Below are 25355 nucleotides of genomic sequence, written 5' to 3' on the forward strand. Positions count from 1 at the left end.
ATTTTTTTTGCTAGATTGTCATTGGAAGCACTTGCTTTCTGGATGCTGCTGTATCCTTAAACTAAAGGCAAATTTTTTTAGCATTTCTCTCTTTACTGCTGTCACTTGTGTGGAGATCAGTACCCCTTCCACTGCCTTAGTATGGTGTTTACTTCAAAAACACATGTTTTACCACAATTCCAGCTCTGCTTGTTCCCTTTGGCCAGATTTCAGATTTGGATATTCACCCAGCTCACTTGGCTTTTCTGCCTGCTAACTCCTTATGTTTGCAGCATGTCACAAAATTTAAAAACTCTCCAACATGCGTGCAGTTTCTATTTCTGAATGTGCTGTTTTCGAAGAAAAATGTCACAACAGTTGTCTTTATTTCCCACTGGAATTCTTCTTTTCCTGAACAGCTAGCTCTATTTATTCTTCTGGATGAAACCGAGACCACACTAGTACTACATTTATTAATCATCATGTTATTATTCAGATCTTAATAGTGTGAGAGAAGCTGTTCTCTGAAGGATAGAGTTAAAATAAGGGCACTGTTTTATACAGGGCAAATATAAGTCAGCCTTTACCTGAGAGGTGACTGAAGCAGGTGTTAAAGTAGAATAGGTCTCATCTGCTGGGAAAGCTCCAGAGTGAGTTTCTGTGAAAGCAGAGAGCCCATGTGAAAAGTCATAGCATGGGCAACATCAAAACAGATATGAAAAGAATTTATAAAGAATGTAACAGATGGATACCTGGTGTAAAAGGTCAAAAAAAAAAAGGCAATATATCAAATATATATAGAAATATACATACAAATATACATAGGGGCTTTTTAAAGCACAAAGCTGGCAAGTTAATTAAAATAGAAACCCAAGCTGGGAAATAGAAGGTTAAATGGAGTTCAGTACTCACAGTGAATGGTATGTGTCCCTTTGGGACAGAATGCCATGCTGGAATTTGCAGCCGAGGAACACACAGGGCTATAGGGAAGCAGCCGAGGTGGCTCACAGGGATGGCAGCACCTCCTTAAGGCCCATCCATTGCAGGACTGTAACAGAGAAATTCTCTGCAGATGGTGTTTGTTTCAAAGCTGCTGAAGAGTCACTGAGCCGTGGCAAACCACAGCGAGATAATCTCCAATACCTTCATCAGTCAAAGGGGGCTTACTTAGTTTTACTGCTTTACTCACTGGCAAAGGTGGCAGCTGCCTCACCATGGAAGCTCCAGGGAGCCCAAAATGGTCCATGAGTTACAGAACAAAAGGTTATGATGGTGGCAAAGCTGCAGAATAAATCCATCAGTGATGCACACAGACATTTCAAGAACTCCACTTGTAGCAACAGCAGTTGGGTCTCAGAGCCACATTTCTTTGGGGTTTAAGTAGCTGTTTTAAGACTGGTAACATAACAGGGGGAAAGCAAATCCTTATTTTGAACAGCAAACATTTACCTTGGCACTTGGCAAAAAAATGCAATGGTTGTGGTTTCTCCAAGTCTTTTGACTAGTTAGGGTTATCATGTTTGGATACGCTCAGTTAAATGGGATGAGAAAATGCATTTTATTTAATTCAGCACATAAGCCATACTGGGGAACTCTGTACCAGAGACCCTGAACTCTTCTTCCTCTCTTTGCCTAGAAACCTATTCAGAAACCTTTGTACTGGCAGAGGTCAGCCCTCAGTTGTGTGGCAGTACAAGAATCTGGTCTGACTGAGGTTGTCCCAGTGCACAGCACAGCTGCTAACTCAGTTGTGCAGCTATTCAGTGAAATTCCCAACTTCCTTCATGTCCTCTTCCATTTGATAATATTTGCTATTACTTACCAGGTGTCCTGACATTCCAGTGATGTTGGGAGGCTAGAGGAATATTATTTTTTTAATTCTTGACTATTACACATCTTTTTTTTTGTGTCTCTTACTTCTTGCTCCTGGTTTTCTTTCAAACACTTCTGTGTAGAAGGTGCAGGAGAGTAAGATGCACAGTTTTGCCCAATAAACAAACTCAGAGCAAGTTCTCTTCCTCTTCTGGGTGGCAGGTAAAACTGATTGTGTTAAAAACCATGGAGCTGTGGCACATCAGCAAAGGCAACTGAGGCCATAGAAATCTGAGGAAAACCTTGCAAACATGCCTTTTTTTGCTGGTTTTCCCTCTTACATGGACATTTTTAATGGCAGTGTGGGTGCAAAATAAAACTGCTCCAAAGAAGGTGGTTTTTGCATCTGCTTTTACCCCACTTGCACTGATTTGAGGAGTGACTTGAAGTGCAAGCCAATTCCCCAGAGAATCATCGCCCTGGAGGATACAGCTGGGCTTCCTTAGCAGCCCCAGCCCTTGGGCCAGGTGATACTGCTTCCTTTAAGGAGCCTTTGCAGCAACTCTGAAAGTTCCTTTCCTTCCCCTGCTGCAGGAGGAGAGCAGTGTGTTCTTGGAGGTAAGCAGGTAAGTCTGTCTTTGCTTTTCTTTAAAAGTCTGTTTTTAAGTAAAAGGAGAGACCTGCAGAGGCTTTGTGTTTATGTTTTAACTCTGCCAAAGAGACTTCCTTGGTTTTGTGTTGTCTTTGTGTTGTGGCACTGGTGTTTCAGCCAGTTGTTTGTGAGGGGTTAATAAGTGTGGCACTATTAAAATACGTTTTCCCCTCTTTTTCTCTCTTTTTGTCTGAAAAGTCTGACATACACTTTCCTTGTATGAGGTCTCCTGAGCCCGCTAACCTTGTGCATAAGAAGTTTAACTTAAGCTTCAGAGAACAAAGTAAAGAATTGTTTTTTCTGTTCACTGAGCAAACAGGGAATAAATGATATCCCAAATGTGTGTGGATAATATAATGGCAAAGCTGCTGAAAGGTTGATAGGGAAGAAATTATTAATTGCTGTTTTTTGAGGGTTTTACTGCTGTATTGACACACACTATGGCTGTGTCTTAATTCTGGGTTTGGATATTCATGTAGGGTAACACCTGCTAGAGGTAAGCAGTCACATGCTTAATTGTTTCCTTGATTTAGAGAAATGTGTTTGTAGCGACAGGCAGCTAAAATGACTGTAAATTTCTGCTCCAAAGCCTTAACTTAAATAAATGCTGACAGGATTATTAAGTATTAATCTTATAATGCATACCTTGCAAAGAGACCTGAATTCTTGTTTTAATTGTGTTAAAATCTTTTCTCTAAGTCTAGCAAGTGTGGTAGTGAAGAGTTTGTCTGACTGTATGAAATCTGGTTGTAAGGTGGGAGTAACACCAAAAAGGGGACACAGTGTTGTGGCTTGCTTTGCTTCTGGAATGGAAGGCAAGAAATTATCCTGCTAATTCTCAAAGTATGGATTTTTGGCTGGGGGAGAAAGATCAGAGAGTTTGAAATATAAAATTATATGATTCTGGTACTCAGGGGTTTAATGTAATTCCTAATTAGTACTGATTTTACTTGTGCTCTTCCACACTCAGAATTGCACATTATTTCAGGTGAAAGAGGGATAGAGAACTAAAACTGAGATATTTTTGTGAAGTAAATTATTTTATTCCCCCCCATTCTGCCTGTTGATTTCTTTAACTGTTAAGCAGGAATGAGTGTGTTGTAAATAATGACTTCCCCACTCCCTGCCTTTTTGAGCCACTGTTTTTCAAACGTTGGATTTTCCTGTTGAGCTCCAGCAGCTGTTTCTGGCTGTGTAATTTAATCCTATATGTAGAGGAGAAGCTGAGCTTTTCACATCATTTCCATATTAAACCCTTTCCCCAGTAGCTCTGTGTTGGTGAGGAGAGCCTTTCTTTGGTTGTCTTGAGATGCTCCATGGATTTCAGAGTCCCTTCAGAGTTTCAGTGAATCTATGAAAGGCTAGGGCAGCCACTGACACAGTTCAGGGATGGTTTAGTCTTCTAAATAAGTGTTTAGACTGGTTTATAAACTTGTGGTATTAATCCTGTCAGGGAGACAAATTCTTCCTTCATTTCATGTGTTTGATGGTTCCAAAGCCTGCTTTGGAAAAAGGGTTTTATCACTCCTCTGGAGTCCACATCACTGGCTATAAGAATCATAATCCTCAGCCTGCCCAGACAGCCACTGCTGACACCAGGCTGTGGGGAACACCCTCCCTCCCCTTTTTTAGGCCATTTCCTTAGAAGAGAACTGTTTATAAATGAAAGTTGAAGTCACCCAGTAACACTGATAGGTTTTGTGAATGCAACTTGTTATTACTTCCCAGCCCAATTTGTCTAGCAATAAGGGACTTATCTATCTCAAAATAGGCACAAGTGAATAATGAATGTACAGCTGGCATCTGATCTTGCAGTCATTGTGTATTTTGGAAAGTCAACTGATTGACAATTTGATTTCTGCCTGCTGAAAACTGTAGAGTTGAGGTACCCTTTGATGAACTGTGAGACAGATGCTTATTGTTCACTTCAGAAAGAGATTCTCTTCTCCTCTGAAGACTTCCCTTACTGAGTCTATCTACAGCAAAGAAAACTGAAAAGGAGCAGGTGGAACTGTTGGTACTGGAATATTTGCTGTTTATGGACATCAAATGGCATGGCTGTTAAAAAGGCTGTTCCATCTCCCAGGCAGACAGCATGAGGGAGGGATGGTGGTGGGAGGGTGGCTCAGGCAGTTAACTACGGTTCTTATTGTGCTCCTTAGTGGAATCAGGACTTACCTCCTGCGTCCTGGGAAATGAGTTAATTCTCTGAGGACACAAAGCATGGGATGAGGGATGAGAATCCCTGCTGAGCACAGGCAGGGCTCACACGAGGCTGTGGCCACTCCTGATGTTTTCCTCCCACGCACCCGTGCCTGTGCCAGCTGCAGTCCTGCCCCACCATTATTACTGTGCTCCTTCTCCTCCATTTGCCATGGCACAGCTGGGGAGCTGAATGTGAAATAAACACAAATACATTTGCTTCGAGTTGCTTGGCATGGGGTTGTAATTAAAAGGTGGAGCCAATTCTCTCCATTTGTTCAACAGGGAGGCATTGTTCCTCCTCCTGGCTTTTGTTTTCCCAAGTATTGTCCCTTCATGGCCGCTTTCTCGCAGACCACAAGTTTTGTTTTTGTTTAGTGGGTTTTTTTTTTTTTTTTTTTGGTCAATGTTTGACTAATTGAAGGCTATTGGGCAGGTACACTGAGCTGATGCAGAGATTGTGCTGTTCTGGAGGGCTGGTCTGGCCCGTGCTGAGAGCAGAGCAGCTGCAGACCTCCTGCAGATGTGGGCTGGACAGACAGTTGCTCATGAGTGATTCCATTATGTTTCCTCAGATCCCTCTTTGAGCCACGTTGGGCAACTGCTCCCAAGCTCTAATGGCTTCCTTGTGTTCTCTCCTGCTCTGGTTCAAGCTGTGCAGCTGGCTGCCAGGGGACAGCACGGTGACAAAGGCTGCTGCAGCACGCTTGGCAGGCAGATGCTGCCTGACAGGGCATGGACAATGCAGGGGCTCTGCTCCCTCTGTAATTGGTGCCTGCTAAGTGCTGAGTAATTGGGCTCATGCCCTCTCCAGAGCGGGTGGAACGGGCTAAAGGACATGGAGAAAAGGCTGCTTTGGTGGGAGCAGTGGGTTAAAGTGAGACACAACTGTTTCTGGATCCTGGGTAGGCATAGGTTCCCTGTTGGTGCTGACAAAGGCCCTTTTCTCATTGTGTTTTGGAGCTGTTTGATCACTGTCCTCTGGCCATGCCCGAGGCACCACTGCTGATTGTACAATAACTCAGTCTAGCATTCAGGACAGCCTTTGTAGGAGGCTCTGCCCAGAGCTTTTCATCAGCAGCTCCTAGCTCACATGGAGCACAGGAGAAGTGGAGGAAGACTGGAAAGTTATCAAAATTTTTTTTCCCAGAACCTTGTGCTGCCTTTATTTCCAAGTGTGCAGGAATTGCTGCTGACATCCTGGCTGTTCCTGAGCCCAGACTGTGCTCTGGTGCTTGTGATGTTGGCACCAACTCATCCTTCTCTAAGAGGTAAAACTTGTCAAGGCCACTACTCCTGTGCTGCACTGAGCAGCCAAGCCTTTGCCAGCACAATTAAATTAAACACCAAAATACCTCTGTCCTTAAAGAACACAAATCTTTGACAAGAGCATTGAGGTAGGTCTGTCCAGAGCTCTTCCCTCAAAGAGCTTTTAAACCTCAGGTTTTCTTTGAACAAAGCCTACATCAGACAAACCTCTTGCAACAGAGATGAGAGAGAAAAGCCAGACTAGACATGGGGAAGGGTTTATAAACAAATCCCCTGCTGCTCACTTTGTCCCTGCTTCCAGTCTTGCTTTCAGTCAGCTCTGTGGCTTTCTAGGCTGAAGCAGGCTGCAAGGCCACTGTGGTCCCCAGGGAACTGTTCCCATTGTCACTGGGGCTGGTTTCTGGCTTGTCCTGCTGCTCTCAGCTATCTCCTGAGCCTGAGCTGTATGCCTGTGTCTCCTTGATGTTTGCTTCCCCCCTCTTGAGCACACCAAGGAGCTCACACATGGAGATACCTCATCTTTTCCCCTGCAGAGGGGCCCACTTGGTTGTGTTGTCCCCTTTAAAAGAACATGATATACCAAGAGAAACAATTCAATTGGATACTTTGTCCTAGCCCCTAACCCAGATATTTTTCTGGAAAAAGAAGGGTTTGTTGTGATAAATGTGAAATGTGCAATATAAATATTTAGCTACTGTTAACTCATCTGTTAATGGTTCCTGCTGTCTTTTTAAAGTTGTTTGTGTACTTCTTTGTATGATGGAAACATCATACAATACTGTTCTTTCCCATCTCAAAATAAAACCCCATCCTTTTGAGTTCTCATATAATGGAGAAAAAGAGAAGTTGCCCACACCTCCAGTTTGTGCAAGGTTAATAACTGAGTGATTTGACTGTTCTGTATTTCAGCAGGAATTTGTGTTTTCAGGTCCTTAGTTGGTTATTTTTGGTGGCCTGGGCTGCTTGTTTCTGCCAGTTCAGGAGATGTGCTTACAATGAAGAGTTTGTTTGAGTATTTGGTGTATTTTCCGAATGGGATGAATAATTCTGCTCCCATTTTCTGCTGTTGTAGACCTGTGTGAATGGAAGTGTAGGGGCTTTGCTTAAGAGCAAAGTTCTGATAGGTGGTGATCCCATGAGGAGTTTCTGGGAAGAGTAACCAGCCTTTACCTGCTGAAGTAATGGAGCTGTGCATAAATGAATATGGTTCCTTTTTCCCTGCTCCAGACTCAACTTCCCAACAAGTTCTGAGAAGTGGCCATGGTGGAAACACCCCTCTGAAAATGAGCCGCCAGTGTAGTGAGAAGTTACACAAATCCATAACATCTTCCCAACCCCATGGCACCAGAACAGCAAGACACTTCACAGGACAGGCAAAAACAATGATACTGAGGAGGAGGAACGGACATGAAAGAAACAAACAATAATAACAAGAATAGAGACACATTGTCATTAAATGAAAACATCTTAAACAATGACCTTTCTGACAAACCACAGAAATAGCAAACATGCAGCCTTTTTAATAACTGTTCCATACTGGAGTTTTGCACACATACCCCCTGGAAGCTTAATGCAATCCAAATGTCTGTCCCTTGGACAAGGCCTGGGGGAAAATGCCTTTGGTGCCTGGAGGAACAAGTGAAAGCTTGCACATTAGTCACACCTGCAAAAAACCCATGCTCCTTACCATGCCTCTCTCCATTTCAATGTGAATTTTTACCATTTGATGTTTTCTTCATCTTTTTTGTGGTTTCTATGGGAGGGAAGTGAGGGGAGAGAGGGAAGCAGATTTTTAGTAAATGTTTTGTCGTAAAAGGTATTCTTGGTGTCTATGGTGAAAATAACTTGTGTGGAATTTTAGTTAGCACTGATGCTGGGCTGCTGCAGCCCTCAGCAGTGTCATAGTGCATTTGAAATGGATAAATGTCTCCATTTATATGATAATGGGGGTTTTGGATGAGTTGTCCTGTTAGGCAAATAATACAAGCTGAAGGGATGGACAAAGTAACATATGGGATAATACTAAAATCAGTAGCCGTTGCTTCCTAGACCTCTCAAAACAGTAGATTTCCTATGAAGAAATTCTGATTTACTTTATTCAGATTCTTTTTTTTTTTTTTTTGGTGTATTGAAGCCTTTTAAATTTTCACTTCTTTCTAACAGCTTTCAATAGTGGGACCTTTCAGATCCAATAACCATCTGGCTCTTAAATCAGGGATCATTATGTGACTTTAATCTCTCATAACAGTATCTATTAAATTTTGAAAGAGCCAGCATTAGAGATTAGTTGTGTTCAGCTAAACAGAGTTAAAATGTATGTGATGGAGGAATGTTCACCCATTTCTATATAATGTTTTTAGATTGTTGTATCTTTTTCCTGTGTCTTTTATCACAGTTCAGTGTTAGGTTATTATAAATATTCTCCAACCTTCAGAATTTCATTAGGAGTAATGGTAATGCTCATAGCCTCCAAGTCTCTAGAGAGGTGAAACAAAGTAAAATTTAACTACTGCCAATCTTATTTTATGGTGTTTTACCACAATTAAAATGTGTGGTATATAACCCAATAACTCTTACTGCTCTTTGTAAACTAAATGGAAGTAACGCAGTGTCAAGAAATATTGCACAAATAAAGGAATTCAGCAACTCCAAAGTGCCAAAAAATGGTTTCTCTCTACATAAGATGAGAAGGGAAATACAGACTCTGCTTCTGTTTTCTGCTGGGGGCTCTGTGTGCATAGATTTGTGTGTACAGAGGACCAGGCTGGTGGTGGGCTCAAAAAATTCATTGGTTAGGCAGGCAGGATCCCAGCAAAAACTGCACATTGAGTGCTCTGCATGCAGTGTCCTCCCCTGCCAGGGCTCCCTTGGTGCTGTAGGGACAACCTGGCTCAGGAATGCATCCTGTGGCTCCGTGCAGGTGAGTGCCTTTCCCCCAGGGACAGCTGGGCACAGCCACGGCGTGCAGGGACTGACTGGGGCTGCTCTGGGAGCGCAGACACGGCTTGTTCCAGACTTGCTGGGATGACTTATTGCAGCTTGGGCAGACTTGCACATCATTTCCAAAAGGGCATGTTAATGCCTTGTACCTCTTAAAGACACACTTTTAAATAAGATGCAGCTGCCCTGTACTTTCAGCTCATTCCCTTGCTGCCTTATGAGAAAAGATGACTAACTCGTTTATGGCAATCCTGAGCAGTAAGAACTTTGAATTTATGGTGCGTCCAGTGTCCAGATGCCTCAGGGTGCCTGGCAGGCTATAACTTAAAACGTAACTTTAAAAAAATCCCGTGTGATTGGACACAATGGAGCCGAGGGAGGAACAGCAACCCCATTGTGTGACAGAAGGACGGCGTCCCACAAACAATCCCCGACCCCAAGGGGCTGCAGCCCGGCCCAGGGGGTGCCATTGTGCTCTCCGGAATGCCAGAGAGGAGCACTGGGACAGTGCATGGAGAAAGCAGAACCAGCTGCAGCCTCAGTCCCAGGAGCTGTGGGTTCTGTTAACCAAGGGTGAATACTTCAGAAAGGAAGTGGCAGGCAGCTCACAGATGTCTTTTATAGCTGTTGCTGTTCTTCAAAAAGCCTGCTCTTCAGAGTACACTGACACTTATTAATCTAATGATTCCTCTGTGCATACAGACACAAACATCCTTCCTTTGGTCCTACTCTAATTTCAGATACTTTCAGAACTCCCTGTGACTTTAATCTGTTCTCAAAATCAACTTCTGCCCCAAAGTGTAGGTGTACCAAGGGTTTGAATCAGCTGCTGCTCCTCTTAGGTAGCTGCTGGCAGGGGAACATGTGAGATCCTCTCCCCACTTACTTCAGTCTCCAGACATCTCTGTGAATAGACCTGTAAAGTTTAAATAGAAGGCTCTGTCTGAAAGAGGGAACTTATTTGAATTGTGCTATTGTTGCTTGTAAGCAAAGACACGTTTCTAATTTTTGTCTTATTTTGAAAATGTAATAATGAAGGGAATAAAGAAAAATCATATTCCTGCCTTTAATCCTCCTATTGCTTTCAAAACTGAGCAATTTCACTATGAAGTACTTGTAAGAACACAACCTTTGAAATAGCTATTGGTTTTCTTCATTTTTTCTTTATTGTTTGTTTTTCTAAGTACTGCATAAATAAATTTACAGCTGATCCTTGCAGACCTTGGCAATAATATCCAAAAATCATTTGAGCCAGAGTCATCATACTTGATGATTCTTATATTTTTTTTAGAGTCTAGTCTGACATATTGATGTTTGGTATAGAGCTGCCGAGTACCCCTGGTGTCAGATGGAATATAATGAGGATGAGAGTTTTTAAATGGAAGCATTCAACAGAAAAGTCTTTTTCAAACACTCATCCTGCACAGTTTAATGAGAACTTAATTCCTGACAAATGCTGGAGGTTTTAAATTTTTTTTGTTGCTGTTGTTGGATTTTGTTAGGCTCAGTTCATTCTAAACGTGCGTGTGGTGCCCCTGATTACACAAGCCCTTAAGCTTTATAAAGCAGCTCATGCCCAAAAGTATTATTGAAGCTGGTTCTGCTGAGGCCTCTAGGTGCAAAACTCCCAGATTTGTTTAAAATTTTCCTATTCAGAACAGAATATGTATTTGTATTAATATTTCTCCTTCTCAGAACAGAACATGTATGGAGTGGAGCAAAGACGCAGAGAGCAATTTAAGCGTCTGTCCTCTATGCCTGTGTTAAAGCAGTAAGACTTTCCCATTCTTCCTGAGGAATTTCTTACAGCACTGGGAGGGAAGTATTTGCTGGGGGAAAATGTTGTTAACTGAGAAAGTGACTTCAGGGGAGGGCAGGCAGGAGAGTGAGAACCAAGGGAAGCGCTGAGGTGTGTTCAGCATAGCTGTTGTCCGTTCTTAAATCAGTAGTTCTCACCTTGGTGTGTGCTATTCCCTCTCAGGATATGGATGTCAAATGACCTGGTGTGTTGATTTCAGCTGTTCTAAAAATAACTAAAACCAGCAAAGAAACATAAATCCAACAGCGTTACAAACAATACCCCAGTTCCCAGATCCCTGGTGTCAGTGGGAATTCCCCTTGCATTTCAAATCTGCTGTGTCCAGCCCTAATGGTTTGGCCTTTTGTAGGCCTTAAAGCCTTTTGTAGGCCTTAAAGCAAACTGTTCTCTTCTGGGACCAGGTTTTCTGAGCAGGGGAATTAAGTTGTTCCAGCTCACAGTGCAGGAAGAAATGAGCACATCTGTAGCGTGGAGAGCTGGGGGATTTAAGGCCTCCACTGGTGGGTCAGGCACAGCTGAATAGTGCAAGATAAGAAGCTAGGGGACACTCGCCCTGTTGAGAAGAGAGTGACTCAAATCTGTTCTTCTGAGAATGGGAAGGAGATAGTGAGGCCAAAGTGCATAAAAATTATGTGAAAGATGATCTGAGACAAGTGTCTGAGCAAAGGACAGCACAGATTGTGAAATTATGCGCTCAGAATGGCAAAATGAATTTTCCACAGCTGGCAGTTCTGAGAAATACCTTCTGTGTGTATGTAGCCACTCTCCAAGGATTTAAAAACATTCTGTCAAGCACCCTAATGATACTCCATGTAGTGGAGATTCATGGAGAAGTGAAAATAAGAATATCCAACAGCACCTGGCAGACATGAAAGGCAGAGGTCAGTCATGAGAGTTGTCATCCATCTGCTAAAATAATATCAGCAAACCACTGTGAGTTCATAGTAGTCAGCTGTCTTCCTGCTACAGGAAAACCCAACATGGTGTTCCAGCTTCATGTCCTGATGAGGAATGGTGGAAAAATATTTCCCAGCATTAAAGCTCTTCCAAGGTTTTAGAAAGAACTTGTTGTATGGTTGAACTGCCAGACAGGATGAGTTAAATGACTGGCACAGAGCAGGCACTGAAAGGGAGCCTAATTTCCATGTTTTTTCAGCAAATGGAGAGCACAGCGTGGGAATTAGCTTGGTGATGAACCTCGTGTTCCATGAAGATCCCTCTCACGATTAGGGAGCAAGCAGAAGAGGAAGCAGGCAAGTTTAAGGCTGATGGCTCCCAGAAGGAGCCCAGGATCAGCTCCAGAGCAGGCTGTAATGGGAATTGGGAAGGTGTAACCTTTAGGCACCAGGGCATGCATGGCAATGGTTAGGGCTGAAGGACGGAGCTCACCAGGGAGAGGCTGGATCTGGGAAGTCACTTTGCATTAATGAAGGAAAGGCTGAGTCGATCCTGAAGGGGCTGACAGGAAATACAGGGGGGTGACATCAATTAGGGAAGTCCCTCTCAAGCTGAAATAAGATATTCCTGATCTGCGGAAGCCACTTCTGGGATGCGTAAGGATGTGGCCCAGTTCATGTGCTACTGCATAAAGTGTTTCTGTCACTTGCTGTCCCTGAAGAAATTTAGGGAGATGGTTTACACTAAATGTTTTAAAGTAAGTATTTTTAACCATTCTCTACTTGCTTTTCAGACTTCTTTCCTATATCACTCGTGTGAAGTTTTCATGGGAGATAGCAAAAAAAATTAAATCTACCACAGTCCCATTATACTGTGCTCCTTTTAGGTCCATCACTATGAAACCTTAAGTACTAGCTTAATTTCCTACCTACTCAAAATTTTGTCCGGTTTTTCCTTTTTTTTTAAACCCTACTTTCAAAACCTGTCAAACAACTGAAGTGGATGCTTAATATGCCATCAGCTGGAGAATGTAAGTATAAATGCATGTCTGAATTTTAGTATATTAAAGGGGAAGGAGAAAAAATTTAATTCTGAAATTCTGGCATCGACTTCTAGGACTTCAGATATCTGAGATATTTTGACAGCAACTACTCTGTGCATGTAAGCAAAGAATGAGACAAGTTTAAAACTAATCTTATAATGTACAGCTTTTCATGGCCTCGAATATCACAACTCAAGGATTCTGTATTAGTTTACAGAAAACCCAAAAAGCCAACAGTGCATTGATTAGAAGAGAGATTTTGGTAGGGAAATAATTTGTTTGTTGAATTTAAAAAGCTTCAAAAGAATCACTGCAGGAAAAAAACCACAACACGCCACAAAAAAAAAAAAAAAAAAAAAAAAGGCAATCCTTAAAAATAGCTCTCAAAGGAATTTTGGTCAGCAAATCAAAGTGCATTAGGGAAAGAACAACTTAAGCTTTTCAGAGCACCAAAAAACACAGACGAAACAAACACTTAGAGCTGGAAAAGACCCCAAGACACTGAGTAGATGGGGCTTGTTGTCATATTTTAAACAGGCACATTTAATTGTTTCAGAAAGTAGATTGTTTCACATGAAAGAGATTGAGTTCTGAGTGGGTAGTTGGACATACGGTTTAAGCTGACTCCATGTCAACACAATTTGTTCCAGGTACTTCAAAGTCCCTGTGCCTGGTGATTACTGCTGGCAGGAGTGCCACTGTCCCCAAAGCAGGGCAGGCTCTAAAGGTGTACACAGCTCTCACCAAGCTCAGGTTGTTTTGTTTTGTTTTTTTCAAGTGGAACTCTGTCCAACTGAGGAAAGGAAAAAATCCCCCGACCCTGAGAGTTCTTTATGCTATTTCTCTTTCCATCTTTCACTCAGATTCTGCCTTGAGGCAAGCTGGAACCTTTCCCTCCTGAAAACTTTCAGTGCAAAATGAGTCAGGGCAAATCTTGTTTCCATGCTGGTCCAAGCACTGCAGGGTGGAAGGTCTGGGAAGTCACTGTGAAAAAAGAACAAGGTCCCAAATGAAGTTCAGGACTTTGTACCAAGGCAGAGAAAGGGGCTTGGCAAATTCCAGGGAAAAAACTGCCTGAAACCTTTGCATTCCTGGTCAAGCTAGGTGTTATCTGCACACCTGAAACGTGCAGGTACACATGAGCTAAGAAGGAACAATCTGACAATACTGTACGTGTCCTGCATGTGAGGTACAATCCAGATAAGATAAAGATTTGCTTTAAAAGTGCTGCTCCTGATCACACCAGGTTAAGAGGAAGTGGATGGGGTTGGAGAGGAGATCCATAGATTCAGGAAGGAAGCTCCCAAAACATATCTGCAAACTTGCAGAAATGTTTTGTGGACCAGTTCAAACTGGGAAGGAGGAGCCATTATCATGAATATCACCCTGTCTCAGGGGTGCCAGCTGCCAGAATCTAGTTCTGGCATTGCTAGTGATGCTGCTAAAGTTAATATTTTAATACTGCTCCATGCAGGGAACTCTTGAAAGGGCTAAAAGCCATAAGCCTCAGATTTCAGTCCAACTGCCTGCAGAGCAAGGGGAGGGAGGATAGAAATGTCAAGTCCCTGAAAAGTTTTAGAGATGATACTACACCATCTAAACAAGGGATTAGCAGTGAAAAGGAAAATGCGTTGGAGACCACATTTTCCTTCTAAGCTGCTGGACACTTTCAGGGGCTGGCATGTTTACTTCTGGCATCTTGAGGAGTATTTTGGTCTTAGATCCTTTTGTTTGTTAGAATGTGACATATTAAATATGACACTTAATTAGCTGTTCCTCGAGTGGAGGCCTAACATACCGTGCCTCCTCTATGGTGTTGCAACAAGAAGTAGTGTAACTCCAGACAAAAGCTCTTGGAATATTTTGTTTGTCACCACAGGTGGATTCCTGCCATGGAATTTCATGTGGGGCACAGCAGCATTCATGACTCCATGAAAGCCTCATCTGAAAATACATTGTTCCTTTTCTAAGGAAGTTATGAACATGAATTTTGACAGTGTAAGGCTTCAAGTCTGAAGGCTGCTGGATTCCCTTGTGTTTCTCCTTGGCTTTCTGTATAGGGCAACACAGAAACAGAGCGTCAACGTGTTCAGTTTGTTCGTGCTGCACTGCCAGTGAGTCACAGCTGTAAGGGTAATGGCTGATTGAATGGGAAAAAAGGTATTTTGCTGCAGGTGGACAGGCAGTTGTGAGTTTGTGATCAATGTCACACCACCAGTACACCATGAAAGGAAAGACTGGTGACGGTTTTGTCCAGTGCTACAGCATGTTCTTCCTAATTTGCTTAAACAGCATAAGACACAGGTAATGGCCTTCCATACTGGAGTAATAATGGCTGAAATTTAAAAAGTAAAACAGTTGTTCTTGTGTACTGAAAGAGCTTAAAACCAAGACATAAATGCATCCAAACTATAATATTACCTTTAACTTCCCATAGAAGAAATCTTTCAAGGCTCAGAATGAAGGCCCCCCAGTAGATATTTTTTGTCTTCTGAAGCGAAAAATACTGATGCCTTCGTAAAATGCAAAATGATTTTAGAATATTCATGACCTTTGGAAAAGGTCAGAGACAGGGAAAATGATGCTGGCATCCAGTCAAGGAAGTGTTCTGGTCTCCAGAAATATTGTGTGTTCAATTATGCATGGGGAAGCTTTAGAGTTAATGTTAATTGAAAGAATAGTTAATTTTTGCTCTTAGTCATAAAACTGAAGCAATTGGCCCAGGCAACTTCTTTCCTCTCAGTTAAATTTATTGTTTTTGAGATGGTAGAGTTCTTACTTACACAGATTTACATGCTCCATTTCTATTACTAAATTAGTAGCCAGTGTCCAGGCTATCAGTGAAGGTGTGAAATCTGTGGGTCTGCTGCAGTTTTATTCCTAAAATTATTCTTTCAACCATGTTGTTAGAGCCTTTCCTCCTTTTTTCTTGTCAAATTTACTAGAAATTTACTAGAAATTTACATGAAATTTACTAGAGCATTTGCTCATATATTGAATGTAATGAAGTATTATATAAATTTCTCTGTATATACATGTGTGTTGGTGGAAATATACATCACATTTGTAAGACATTTATGATAGCTAAACTACGACACTGCAGATGCTAAGTACAAAAAGCCATTGTGTGCAAATAGATAAGGGAACAAAAATAGTCAAAGTGAGTTTCATTTTCAGCTAGACCTGATTTTTTTAAATTTAATTTTTGCCTTAATGTCCACCTATGGATGGGCAGGAATCCAACTGATCCAAAGCACTTTATGATGATTTGATCCCTGGCACGTGGTAACTAAAATTCAGGATATTTGTTTCATTCCTTCCAAACGATACTGACACAGAACTTTCCTAACACTTTGCTGGAAAACTATGAGCTTTTAATATTTAACTTCTACTGTTTATACATCTGTTAACGTAAAAAGAGGTAGAGAGAAAAGAGCTTGTTACGCTCCAGTGGTTTAATTATTATCATTACCAGCACAATTTTAAAATATGTCTATAAATAGTTCTTTTCCCCTTTTCTTCCTTTTCCTTCTGCTTGCCTCACATGCCTTCGTACTTATTTTTAATTCCTTAATCAGATATGATTACATATTCCTTTTCTAGCTACAAATCCCTATTCTAGCTACACCACCACTTCAGTTTAGAGAGCAACAATGAGTATGGCGTGACTGAAAATCCCAAAAATCCCCAAGAAAGCTATTCAGCTTTCTAGAAGGTCAATGTATATTGTACATATATATATATGATGTGTATTTATAATATACATTGTGCATATATATAACGTGTACTTATAATGTATATTGCAGTTTTGCGAAAGAGTACTGGTGTGATGCTAGCAACCTGTGGAAGTCGAACTTTTCCTCCCTGTTCGACTGCACTGCGCGTAGTTTTAGTCAGAAAAACATGCCTTTGCCGGGTATGTCGTAAGAATATACAGAAATATACAGAAATATACAGAATGTTTGTTTATTTTTTTTAGACAAAAAGCGTCACGTTTGCGCGTTCGCGAGGATGCCCGATTTCTGCCTTTAGACCCGCGCTCCCTCAAAACCAGCCGCCGAAAGGGAAGGATTACTTGGTTTAGGGACGAAGCTGCCTTCACGCACTGGTGGAACAGGAAAAAAGAGGTGGGACAAACCCTCACGGGACCCCGCCGTCCCCTCACGGCGCCGCCGCTGCCCCGCCGGGCGCGCGCGCCCCCTGCGGCCGCCCCGCCCCGCCCCGCGGCGCGCGCTGGCCCCTCCCCTCAGGAGCCGGGGGAGCCCCCGCATCCAGCCCCTCTTCCTGCCCCCCTCTCCCGGACTCCCGCTCGCCGCTCCCGGTGGGATGGAAGTCCCCCCGTAAAAGCCTCTTCCTTCTCCCCAGTAGCAGGCGGCCGGGCCCGTGTTCGGTGCAAAAATGCTGGGCATGTACGTGCCGGATAGGTTCGCCCTGAAGTCGTCCCGGGTGCAGGACGGGATGGGGCTCTACACGGCCCGCAGAGTGAAGAAGGTGGGTGATGGCGGGGGAACGGCCTGGCCCGGCCCTGGCGGGGAGCGGCTGCCACGTATCACCGGGGAGTTGGGCGGCTCTCCCGCCCCTCTGCCCCGCTCCAAGTTCGCCTGAGCCGCGCTGTGCCCGCCCGGGCTCCCTTCGCTCACGGGAGGCGCCGCCCGCCCGCTCCCCCTTCCCGGTACACGGAGCCTCCCGGGGCGCGGGGGCCGGCGGAGGGTTTGCTCTGAGGAATTTTATTTCCCCCATTTTGTGATTTATTTATTTAATTTTTTTTTTTTAAATTTTGGTTTGTGCGCCTGGCACAGTTTTGAGGGCAGAGCTGTCCCGGGCGGGACCGCCTCCGTGAGGGTCCGGCTCTGAGGGCAGGGCGGCCGCCCGGGGTTCTCGGGCTCGCTCGGCCGGACCGTGCTTTAATTCCTTTTTTCGGCGTAATAAACCGGGGCCCTGAACCATGTCATTCAGCTGAACCCAGTCTCGTACTCCAACCAGGTGATGCCTCTTCACACTTCATAATTGAAAGTATCTTGATCGTGTGGAATTCCAGCTGAGACTGTCCAGGCGGCTTGTTAGGACACATAAAGGCATAGCAAAACTATGAACCCTTCATTAGTATACACTTCTCTGTGTTTTGTATGTTTCGACTTCCATCTTTGTCCTCGTTTCGGCTCTGATTTTTTTTCCTAATTTTTCACTGGTTTCATCAACAGGACTTGGACTCGATGGGGTGGAAGTCTCACATTTTTAAGGTGTCCCTGAGTGTTAAGGGGACCGTGAGGGAACAATTTTATTTCGTTTGGTTTAATTCTTGAAAACTTTTCTACAGAGGTTCTGAAGTTTCATTTCAAAACTTTTTGGGTTCACACAGCAAGGAAAGTTGTACACTATTAGCATTTGTTAATTTCAGGACTCTGAAATAGAATGAAATAGAATGAAACTCATGGGAATTAGTATCCGCAATTCAGGGCTGGGGGTCAGAGCTTCTGTCCTTTACACTGTTGACAACTGATCCATTAGAGCTGCTTGCTGGGACAAATAAAGCGTTTTCCTGCCTGAATTATTCCACCTTACTTAGGAACTTCATACAGGCAAAGCGTGTGGGGTCAGAGCCGTGCAAGCACCTAGAAAAATGTTGCTAATGCGGTGTGTACTTCATGTGGACTGCAGAAGGCAGAGGCAGCTGCAGTAGGGTCTGTTCGTGTGAGGAGTGTCTGGTGCCAGTGTGTGTCACAGACCTGTCCTTTGGCACTGAGTCCTCTGTGCTGTGCAAAGCCCTGCTCTGAAGAACAGGCAGAGGAACCAAGTCTTGAGTTGCTCTGTGGTTTATTAAAACATACTCCTAAAATTTGTTGGGACCTAAGTCCCGTGTTCTTTGTTGGGAGAAGGGTGGATGTGTAAATAGCACAGGTGGTACACTGGACACCAGTACATGGAGCCAGACTCCATGTTGCTCTTTTCCATGGAAAGAAAGTTTACACCTGAATTGCTCTAAGTTTGTTCCCCTGTCTAGTAATGAGGCAGAAGTACCACACTTTGTGGCTGTGATTAACAGCAGCTCATAGGTGTTAAATTAATTCCATGGAGTTTTGGGACTGGGAGGAGGTGTTGAATGTGACACTTTATTGTGAAGTAAAACCTAAGTTGCTAAGTATTGAATATTGCACTGTTTTCTCTCTGTTGCTGCCACACAATTGCAGTTGTCTGAACTGAAAGTAAAAAAAGAAATTGGATGACCTTATAATCAGAAATATATTGCAGTACCAACTCTCCAAGTGTTGTGGAGGCCTCTGAAAATTCTGCTATTAGCAAAGTTTTGGTAATAATACATTCTGAACTGCTGCTGCCTTCCATCTGCTTGTGCACCTTCAGGCGTGGGGGGCTTTCAAGATTTTGTTTGTAATCATAAAAGGTGCAAACTTTTTGTTTTGTTGCCTTAACAGAGCTGTGATTCCCGAGTTCCTTCTGTTTTCCATGAGCTGGCCCCAGGCTGCAGAGCGCCCACACCATGAAGCTCTCAGTGTAATCATCAGAGAGCCATTGCATTTCTCAGTGTTTTGCTGCAACTGGAAGATTAGTCACTGCTGCTTTTTTGAAAGCAACTGTTGAAAATAGCCTTTTCAGCACTGGAAAAACGTGCTTTTCTGTACTGAATCATTTCTCTGCCTTCAGGCTGTGTTGGGTGCTCGCTGTTATTGAGCAGAGGGGAAGCTGAAGTCTTGAGTGTGTTTTTGATTAATGTGTGTTGGCATATAACAACATGTCTATTAACCAGAGATAATGTGGGTATGTGTGTGTGTATATATATCTATGTGAAGAAAATGGTCTGAAAAGCTAAACAAATAATTGCACTTATCCCCATGGACCAAGACATCAGGTTTTGGTTACTCCCCAGATTTGAGAAGCCATAAAAAGCGCTCAGAAATCTGCATCACCTGCAGCTTTTGTTATATTTACTCTGTGTTCAGAGGTGGATGTGTTGCTTTTGCCACTGTGCTGAGCTTCCAGAAGGATTTGAGCATTGCAGTGGAGATTTGCTGGTTTGGAGCGCTGAGGTGGGAATGGTGTGTGGAGTTTGCAGTTCTGAGCTGTTGCTGTGCTCCAGCAATGGGTGGCATTGGCCCTGTGGGTGCTGTGCACACACAGCTCTGTTTGCCCATTTCCACCTTCCTTGCCCACGAGGTGAGAGAAGGAGGAAGTTTCAGCCTGAGTGGTGAATCCCAGGGTTTGAAAAACTGGCAGGGCAGGAACTCTGACATTACTTATCAGCAGAATGATGAAGGGTGCTGTGGAAATCGATGAGAGGTAAGGCTGTGAAGCCCCAGAGTGATAGTTTTTACTGCCACTGCCCCTGTCTGACTCCTTTCTTGCTCTGGGCTCCAGTTGCTGACTTGCGCTGTTCTTGTGTTTTTACCTTCTGCTTTGCTGTTCCTTGTGGTAAAAAGTTCTTTGTGCACACTTAAAAAATTGTCCCTCAGTTCTGTTGCCTCATTCTGCAATGTCAGTTTCCTTTTCCTTTGTTTATTACCAGTTCAGGTTTAATTTTAAATACAAGTTGTTTGTTTTTCTAAAAAAAGTTGATTTCCTGTTTCCAAGGGGAACAGTCCTGGATGCTTTCCATTCCACTTTTTTTCTTTACCTGTAGGCAATGTGTAAAAACTAAGCAAGAAGGAAAGCATGTAGCAGGCTGTTGCTGGGAATATGCAATGTGCCTGGGGGAAGGGATAAGTGGACAAGATCAATACTTTTTTTTGTAAACCAAAATACTGTTGCTTTTAAAAGAAACACCAAAGTTGCTTTTCTATCTACACTTAAAATGTCTAATGCTTGAAAGGATAAGCACTTCTGGATGTGAATGCTGCCTGGAGGAGCACAGCATCCTGCATGGCATGTTTTAGGGCCTGTCCCTGTGTGTGGGGGGAGGTTGGGCCTGTGGGAGAAGAAAGTCCTATTTAATTATTTTGCCCTGCTGCTCCTGTGACGTGTGTGCAGGAAAAAACCCTGATGCCAAATACTTTTGGAAGAACACATCAATGGATGCTTTCACAGCGGGTGTTATGACTAGCAGGTGGTAGAACATTTTAATTTTGTTTTTGAAGGCTCAAATTAATTCATAAGCACGTGCATACTCCCTTACAATTTCAAACAAATCTCTGTATGATCAAGCCCTCAGTTATTCAGTCTTTTGATTTGTGGCACTTCAAAAAGTAGCATTGCAAATAATCTCACAAATAAATCTAATGTAAACTTCGTGTGTGCCAAGTTCTTTGTTTTAGTTGGATGCCTGTTGCAAGGTGCTTCCTGAAAATTTTGTAAGAAATGTAAGAAATTTGACTTGTAGATTTCAGCCTTATTTAAAATAAAGAAAAATCCTGCTTCCCAAAGGAGAAATAAGCATGCAGAAGGTAGATATGGTTTTATGAGGTTCTTCAAAGTATGAGAAGAGTGGGAATGAGCTTCAAGTTGAACCCTCAAGGATGTGCACCTTCTTGGCAATAAAGGAAAACTCTCCTTTCCTGTTTGAGGCTAAAAATTACTCCTCTGCTGAAGTTTGGTGATTGACTTGGCTTTTCTTTTTTCCTCCTACTGATTCTTGTTCTTTTATAATTTTCCCTCAGGGTGAAAAGTTTGGCCCCTTTGCAGGGGAGAAGCGAATGCCGCAGGAGCTGGATGAGAACACAGACTGCAGGCTCATGTGGGAAGTGAGTAAAGTGTTCTCAGAATTAGGTTTTATTGTAACAAATCCTTTCTATTTTGTGTCATAGCTTAAAGATCCTGTAGTGAGATTTGTGAGGTACTTGTAAATTACGCTGCCTGGGTGGAGGAGGATTGACTTCTCTAAAGCTAAAGAAAAAACAAATGATGGTTTCTAATCAATGAAGTGTGAAAAAACATCAAGTCAAGCCAAATACAAATATAATAACACTGTGAAAAATCATTAAAACATGTGAAAATAATTAGAAAAATGAATTGGGAAGCAGATTGTAAGTTACAGAGATACTGACTTATGCTAATCAGCAGGTACCAGCTAATGGCTTCTTTCTGCTGTAATATGAAACATTTCCTTGTGTGACACTTGTGTTGGGATTTGGATCAAACTGCATGAGCAAAGTTTTAAAATTTTACCAGTTTTTAATGCAATGAGTGTGTGAGGTCTGTAGCAAAATAGAAGCCTGGTGCAGTGGGCAGGCATTTCACTGTGGAACAGCAGTTTATGCACTAGGTCTTGTCCTGGGGGACATAACCCATCCTAGCTCCTGTTGTACCTCTGTGTGCCAGAAGTAAAACCTGAGTTCAGTTGAGGAGATTACACTGACTGAAAAATACTGGCAATACCAACATTTCCAACTTGCTAAAAATGCCTTCTTTCTGGTGCCTCTGTTCTGTCTTTGTAATCTTTATTTACTGCTCTAGTTCTTTGAGCAGAATTTATTTTTTCTTTTTGTTCTTTTTTTCCTTTTTTTTTCCCTCAGCCAAGCAGTTTCTGTTGAATGCACATTTAGTCCTCTTTTGCACTGAGAAGACTCATTTCTTACTTTTTTACCTTTCTGTGGTTAGAGGTGGAAGGACTGTTTACTGCATGGTATAAAAAAACTTCTGTTTGACATCTGGCATGAAGCACTATCAGTGTATTTAGCACAAAATAGAGGTTTATTTGAAAAATCTCTGGCATTAACATCACTGAGCAGCTTATGAAGAGAGCAGAGTGTTGATGCAGAGCTACAGATAGATTCCACGCCCTAGAAAGATGTGAGAACGCTCAAAGCCCATCTCTTTGAACCCAAACTCAGTATAAATCTTGTGAGTGGTGACATATTCCTAGGTGAGTGCTCACTCCAGCCCCTGGAGCTGTTTTCTCCCTTTCTTTTGTCGATTTCAATTCAGGGGTGTGCCCCAGATGCCCTTTCCCAGAGAAGAGGGGTGGACAATTCATTCCCTTTTGGGCTGTGTCCTCAGAGGAAGCAGTTTGATCCTCTTTGTTCCCAGCTGGAAGCAGAGCAATGCAGTCAATGCAGTGTGCATTTATTGCAGGTGTTTGCTGAGCACAGGGTATGTGGGTGTGCCCTGGCTGGCTTGGCCCTTCCTGATGTGTCTGCAGGTTGTTTCAAATCACTCAAATGCTTGTGCTGCAACAAGGTTTTCAGAAGAGACAGCGGGTGGATGACAGCAGTGAGAAGGCCTTTAGGTTTGTTGGAAAGCTTTATGGTTTTCCAGATTTCTCATTTCTCATACTTAAATAGATTTATCTGTTGCTGCACGACAGGAGAGAAAAGGCAAATACGTTTATTTATTGGTGACACTAATGTGACCCCGTTGACAGCAAATCAGAAAATGAGGTTTTTATGAGCTGTTTTAGAATCATTTCATAATATCTTACTGTAACCTAGTTTTGAGAGCCTTGAAAAGATTCCTGCATACCAAATTTTATGACTTCCTGAGTGTTTTAAACCAAGTTGTTCATGTTTACTGAAGTTGATCTGAACGTGAGCTTTATAATATAATTTAAATCATGCTGAGAGTAGTCTGAAGTTGAAAATTGAGACCAGGAATGCAGAAAGTAAGGCTTGGACAGCCCAAGTAGATGGTTATTCCAGAGCCTGTGGGAAGCACGCACGGAAACTGGCCAAGTCTGTGTGTAGTCAGCTGTACCAAAGATATTAAAAATAATTAATTTGAAGGCTATTGGCGGGAGGCACACTAAAGCCTGACTTCACAGTCTGATGGCAGTCAAAAAAAAATGTTTTCAGAGAGAACACCTTCAGAAAGAAGTCTCAAGCAGTGGAGGCTTTTTGTAAGTTAAGGGAAAAAATTGGGCATTAGTGCAACATTTCTCTCCTTGGCATGTGATGCCTGGGATCCAGGCTTCAGTTTTATGGAATATTTTGCTGTGAGGAAGTTTGCCACATGCATTTCTAGTTGTGCAGAGTAGTGCTCTGTGATGTGGTCTGTTCTGATCATGAGTTGGCATCTCTAAGGCATCGTGTTGAGATGGAATTGTATGCATTGTTTTCTTCTGCTCTCAGGGAAAACGTGGCACCCAGAACATTTATTGAGCCCAGGGATTTTGTTCAGTAAAATACTGAAGATGTTAGAGTTTCTGTTTAAATTAAATATAGCAGAATGCCATTACTCTGTCTGTAACATGCATAGTTGTGAAGAAATCAAAGGTTTATACTTGCTTGTTCAACAGATTCCTGGGAAGTGGAAGATTCCAGTGGGTGGGAAGCATCCTTGATCTTGCTGTTATCTTTGTAAGGAGCTACAGGCTGAAATGTTGTATTTATGAGTGGTGTGAAAGGAAAAAAAAACCCTCAAACAAGCCTGTGGTAACCATGTAGTTAAGAGTGCTAATAAAAAGCCAAGAAAATGCCCAAATGGCTTTGTGCTTTCTCTTTGGTAAGAAAACACCTCTGTGTTATCCCCCAGCTCTCTAAACGTGCTGGTGAAGGACACAGCTTGTTGCTGGTGATGAATTGAGAGTTTTGTTCTTACACCTTGGTTAAATACTTCTTTGTGTGTATTAGTAAACTTGGCATAGCAGCTTTGAACTGTGTTTGCTGGAGAAGCAAGTGCTTAAAGGCAAGCAGGAAATAATCTTCAGGTTAGAAGTTCACAGAGGTTTTTGCTCTGGAGGCTCAGATGTGCCTTTGTGAAGGGAAGATACCAGCTCATTTATGCATGTTCAGTTCCTTTTCTTCATTATCCTTAACCAAGAAAGGGGAATTCATTTCACTCCTACTGGATTGTGGCAGGCATGTACTTCTGGTGATGACTTTGGCAAATGTTGAAACAGGGAGCGCTGGAAAGATTTGGTCCTTCTTCAAATACTCTTCAATATTCCATGAAGAAATGTTGGTCAGGGTTGGATGGAACATAATACACCATGTAATGCTGAATGTTACATATTTCAGGTTGGGTTTCTGTCTATCTGCCAGGATCATGTTTTCTTCATTGTTACACTGAAACCAAAGAGATCAGAAAACAGTCTTTCAATGGAAGCCAATGTTTGTGTTTGTTTATATAAGGAAATGAAATGAACTTACATTTCTACTGCTTCACTTGCATCACTTTTGCTGTGACAGTTGTTTTCAGTTAAATAAGCCTGCCTGAAAACTGGTGAAGGCAACAGAAAATCTGCTATTGGCTGCAGCCAGCTTCAGATCAGAGCTGTGGTGTTTAGGATTGAGGTATAAGAAGCCAAGCACATTAAGCTTGTGTTTTGTGACTTTTTTTTTTTCCTTCTTTCTTTGATATCTTGCCTATAAAATGTGCTTCTGGCTTAGGAAGGCTCTTACACACAAGACATCAAGTAAAATTATGTCCATAGATTATTGATAAAATAAATCTTAATTAGGTGAATTCTGTGTTTGCTGTCAAGGTGAATGTAAAACCATAAATCTAATTCTGAACAATGTAGTCTTGAATTTTTCTGTGTGTAGACTACCTTCCCAGTGATTGTTCCTCAAATACTGTTCATATTGAAAACTGTTGGCTTTTAAATGTTTTTGGCTGAATCTTTTTTAATTTTCAGAAATGCTTTTGTTTTTCTCATTTCTTAAATGATCTGGGCTTTTACACAAATCAGAAATTGGTGCACTATCTCAGCTGCAAGTCTACGTCCCAGAATTTCAATTTTAGTAAGTTATTCTCTAATGGGATAGATAGATGTCCAGAGTATTTACTAAGGTCATAATCAGCTCTGTTAAGACTTGCTTTAGTCATCTTTTGCCATGTTAAATGTATGGCTTTGTATT

General features: G+C 42.4%; 1 protein-coding gene across 7 annotated transcripts in view; it reads left to right on the forward strand.

Moving 5' to 3' along the window:
- Positions 1-2383: 2383 nt before the first annotated feature.
- Positions 2384-25355, forward strand: part of PRDM5 (PR/SET domain 5) — a 73007-nt gene continuing 50035 nt past the window's right edge. For 3 of the 7 annotated variants that reach the window (XM_064712386.1, XM_064712390.1, XM_064712392.1), the window contains exons 1-5: positions 2400-2417; positions 11830-11926; positions 16592-16739; positions 16981-17103; positions 21219-21302. In XM_064712386.1, the coding sequence (XP_064568456.1) occupies positions 17011-17103; positions 21219-21302 (177 nt within the window). In that variant the 5' untranslated portion in view covers positions 2400-2417; positions 11830-11926; positions 16592-16739; positions 16981-17010. Of the gene's footprint in view, positions 2418-11829; positions 11927-16591; positions 16740-16977; positions 17104-21218; positions 21303-25355 lie in introns of all 7 variants that reach the window. The other 4 variants (XM_064712387.1, XM_064712388.1, XM_064712391.1 and 1 more) reach the window with 4 other exon arrangements.

The sequence above is a fragment of the Zonotrichia leucophrys genome, chromosome 4 (assembly GCF_028769735.1).
Source record: "Zonotrichia leucophrys gambelii isolate GWCS_2022_RI chromosome 4, RI_Zleu_2.0, whole genome shotgun sequence".
Classification (NCBI taxonomy): domain Eukaryota; kingdom Metazoa; phylum Chordata; class Aves; order Passeriformes; family Passerellidae; genus Zonotrichia; species Zonotrichia leucophrys.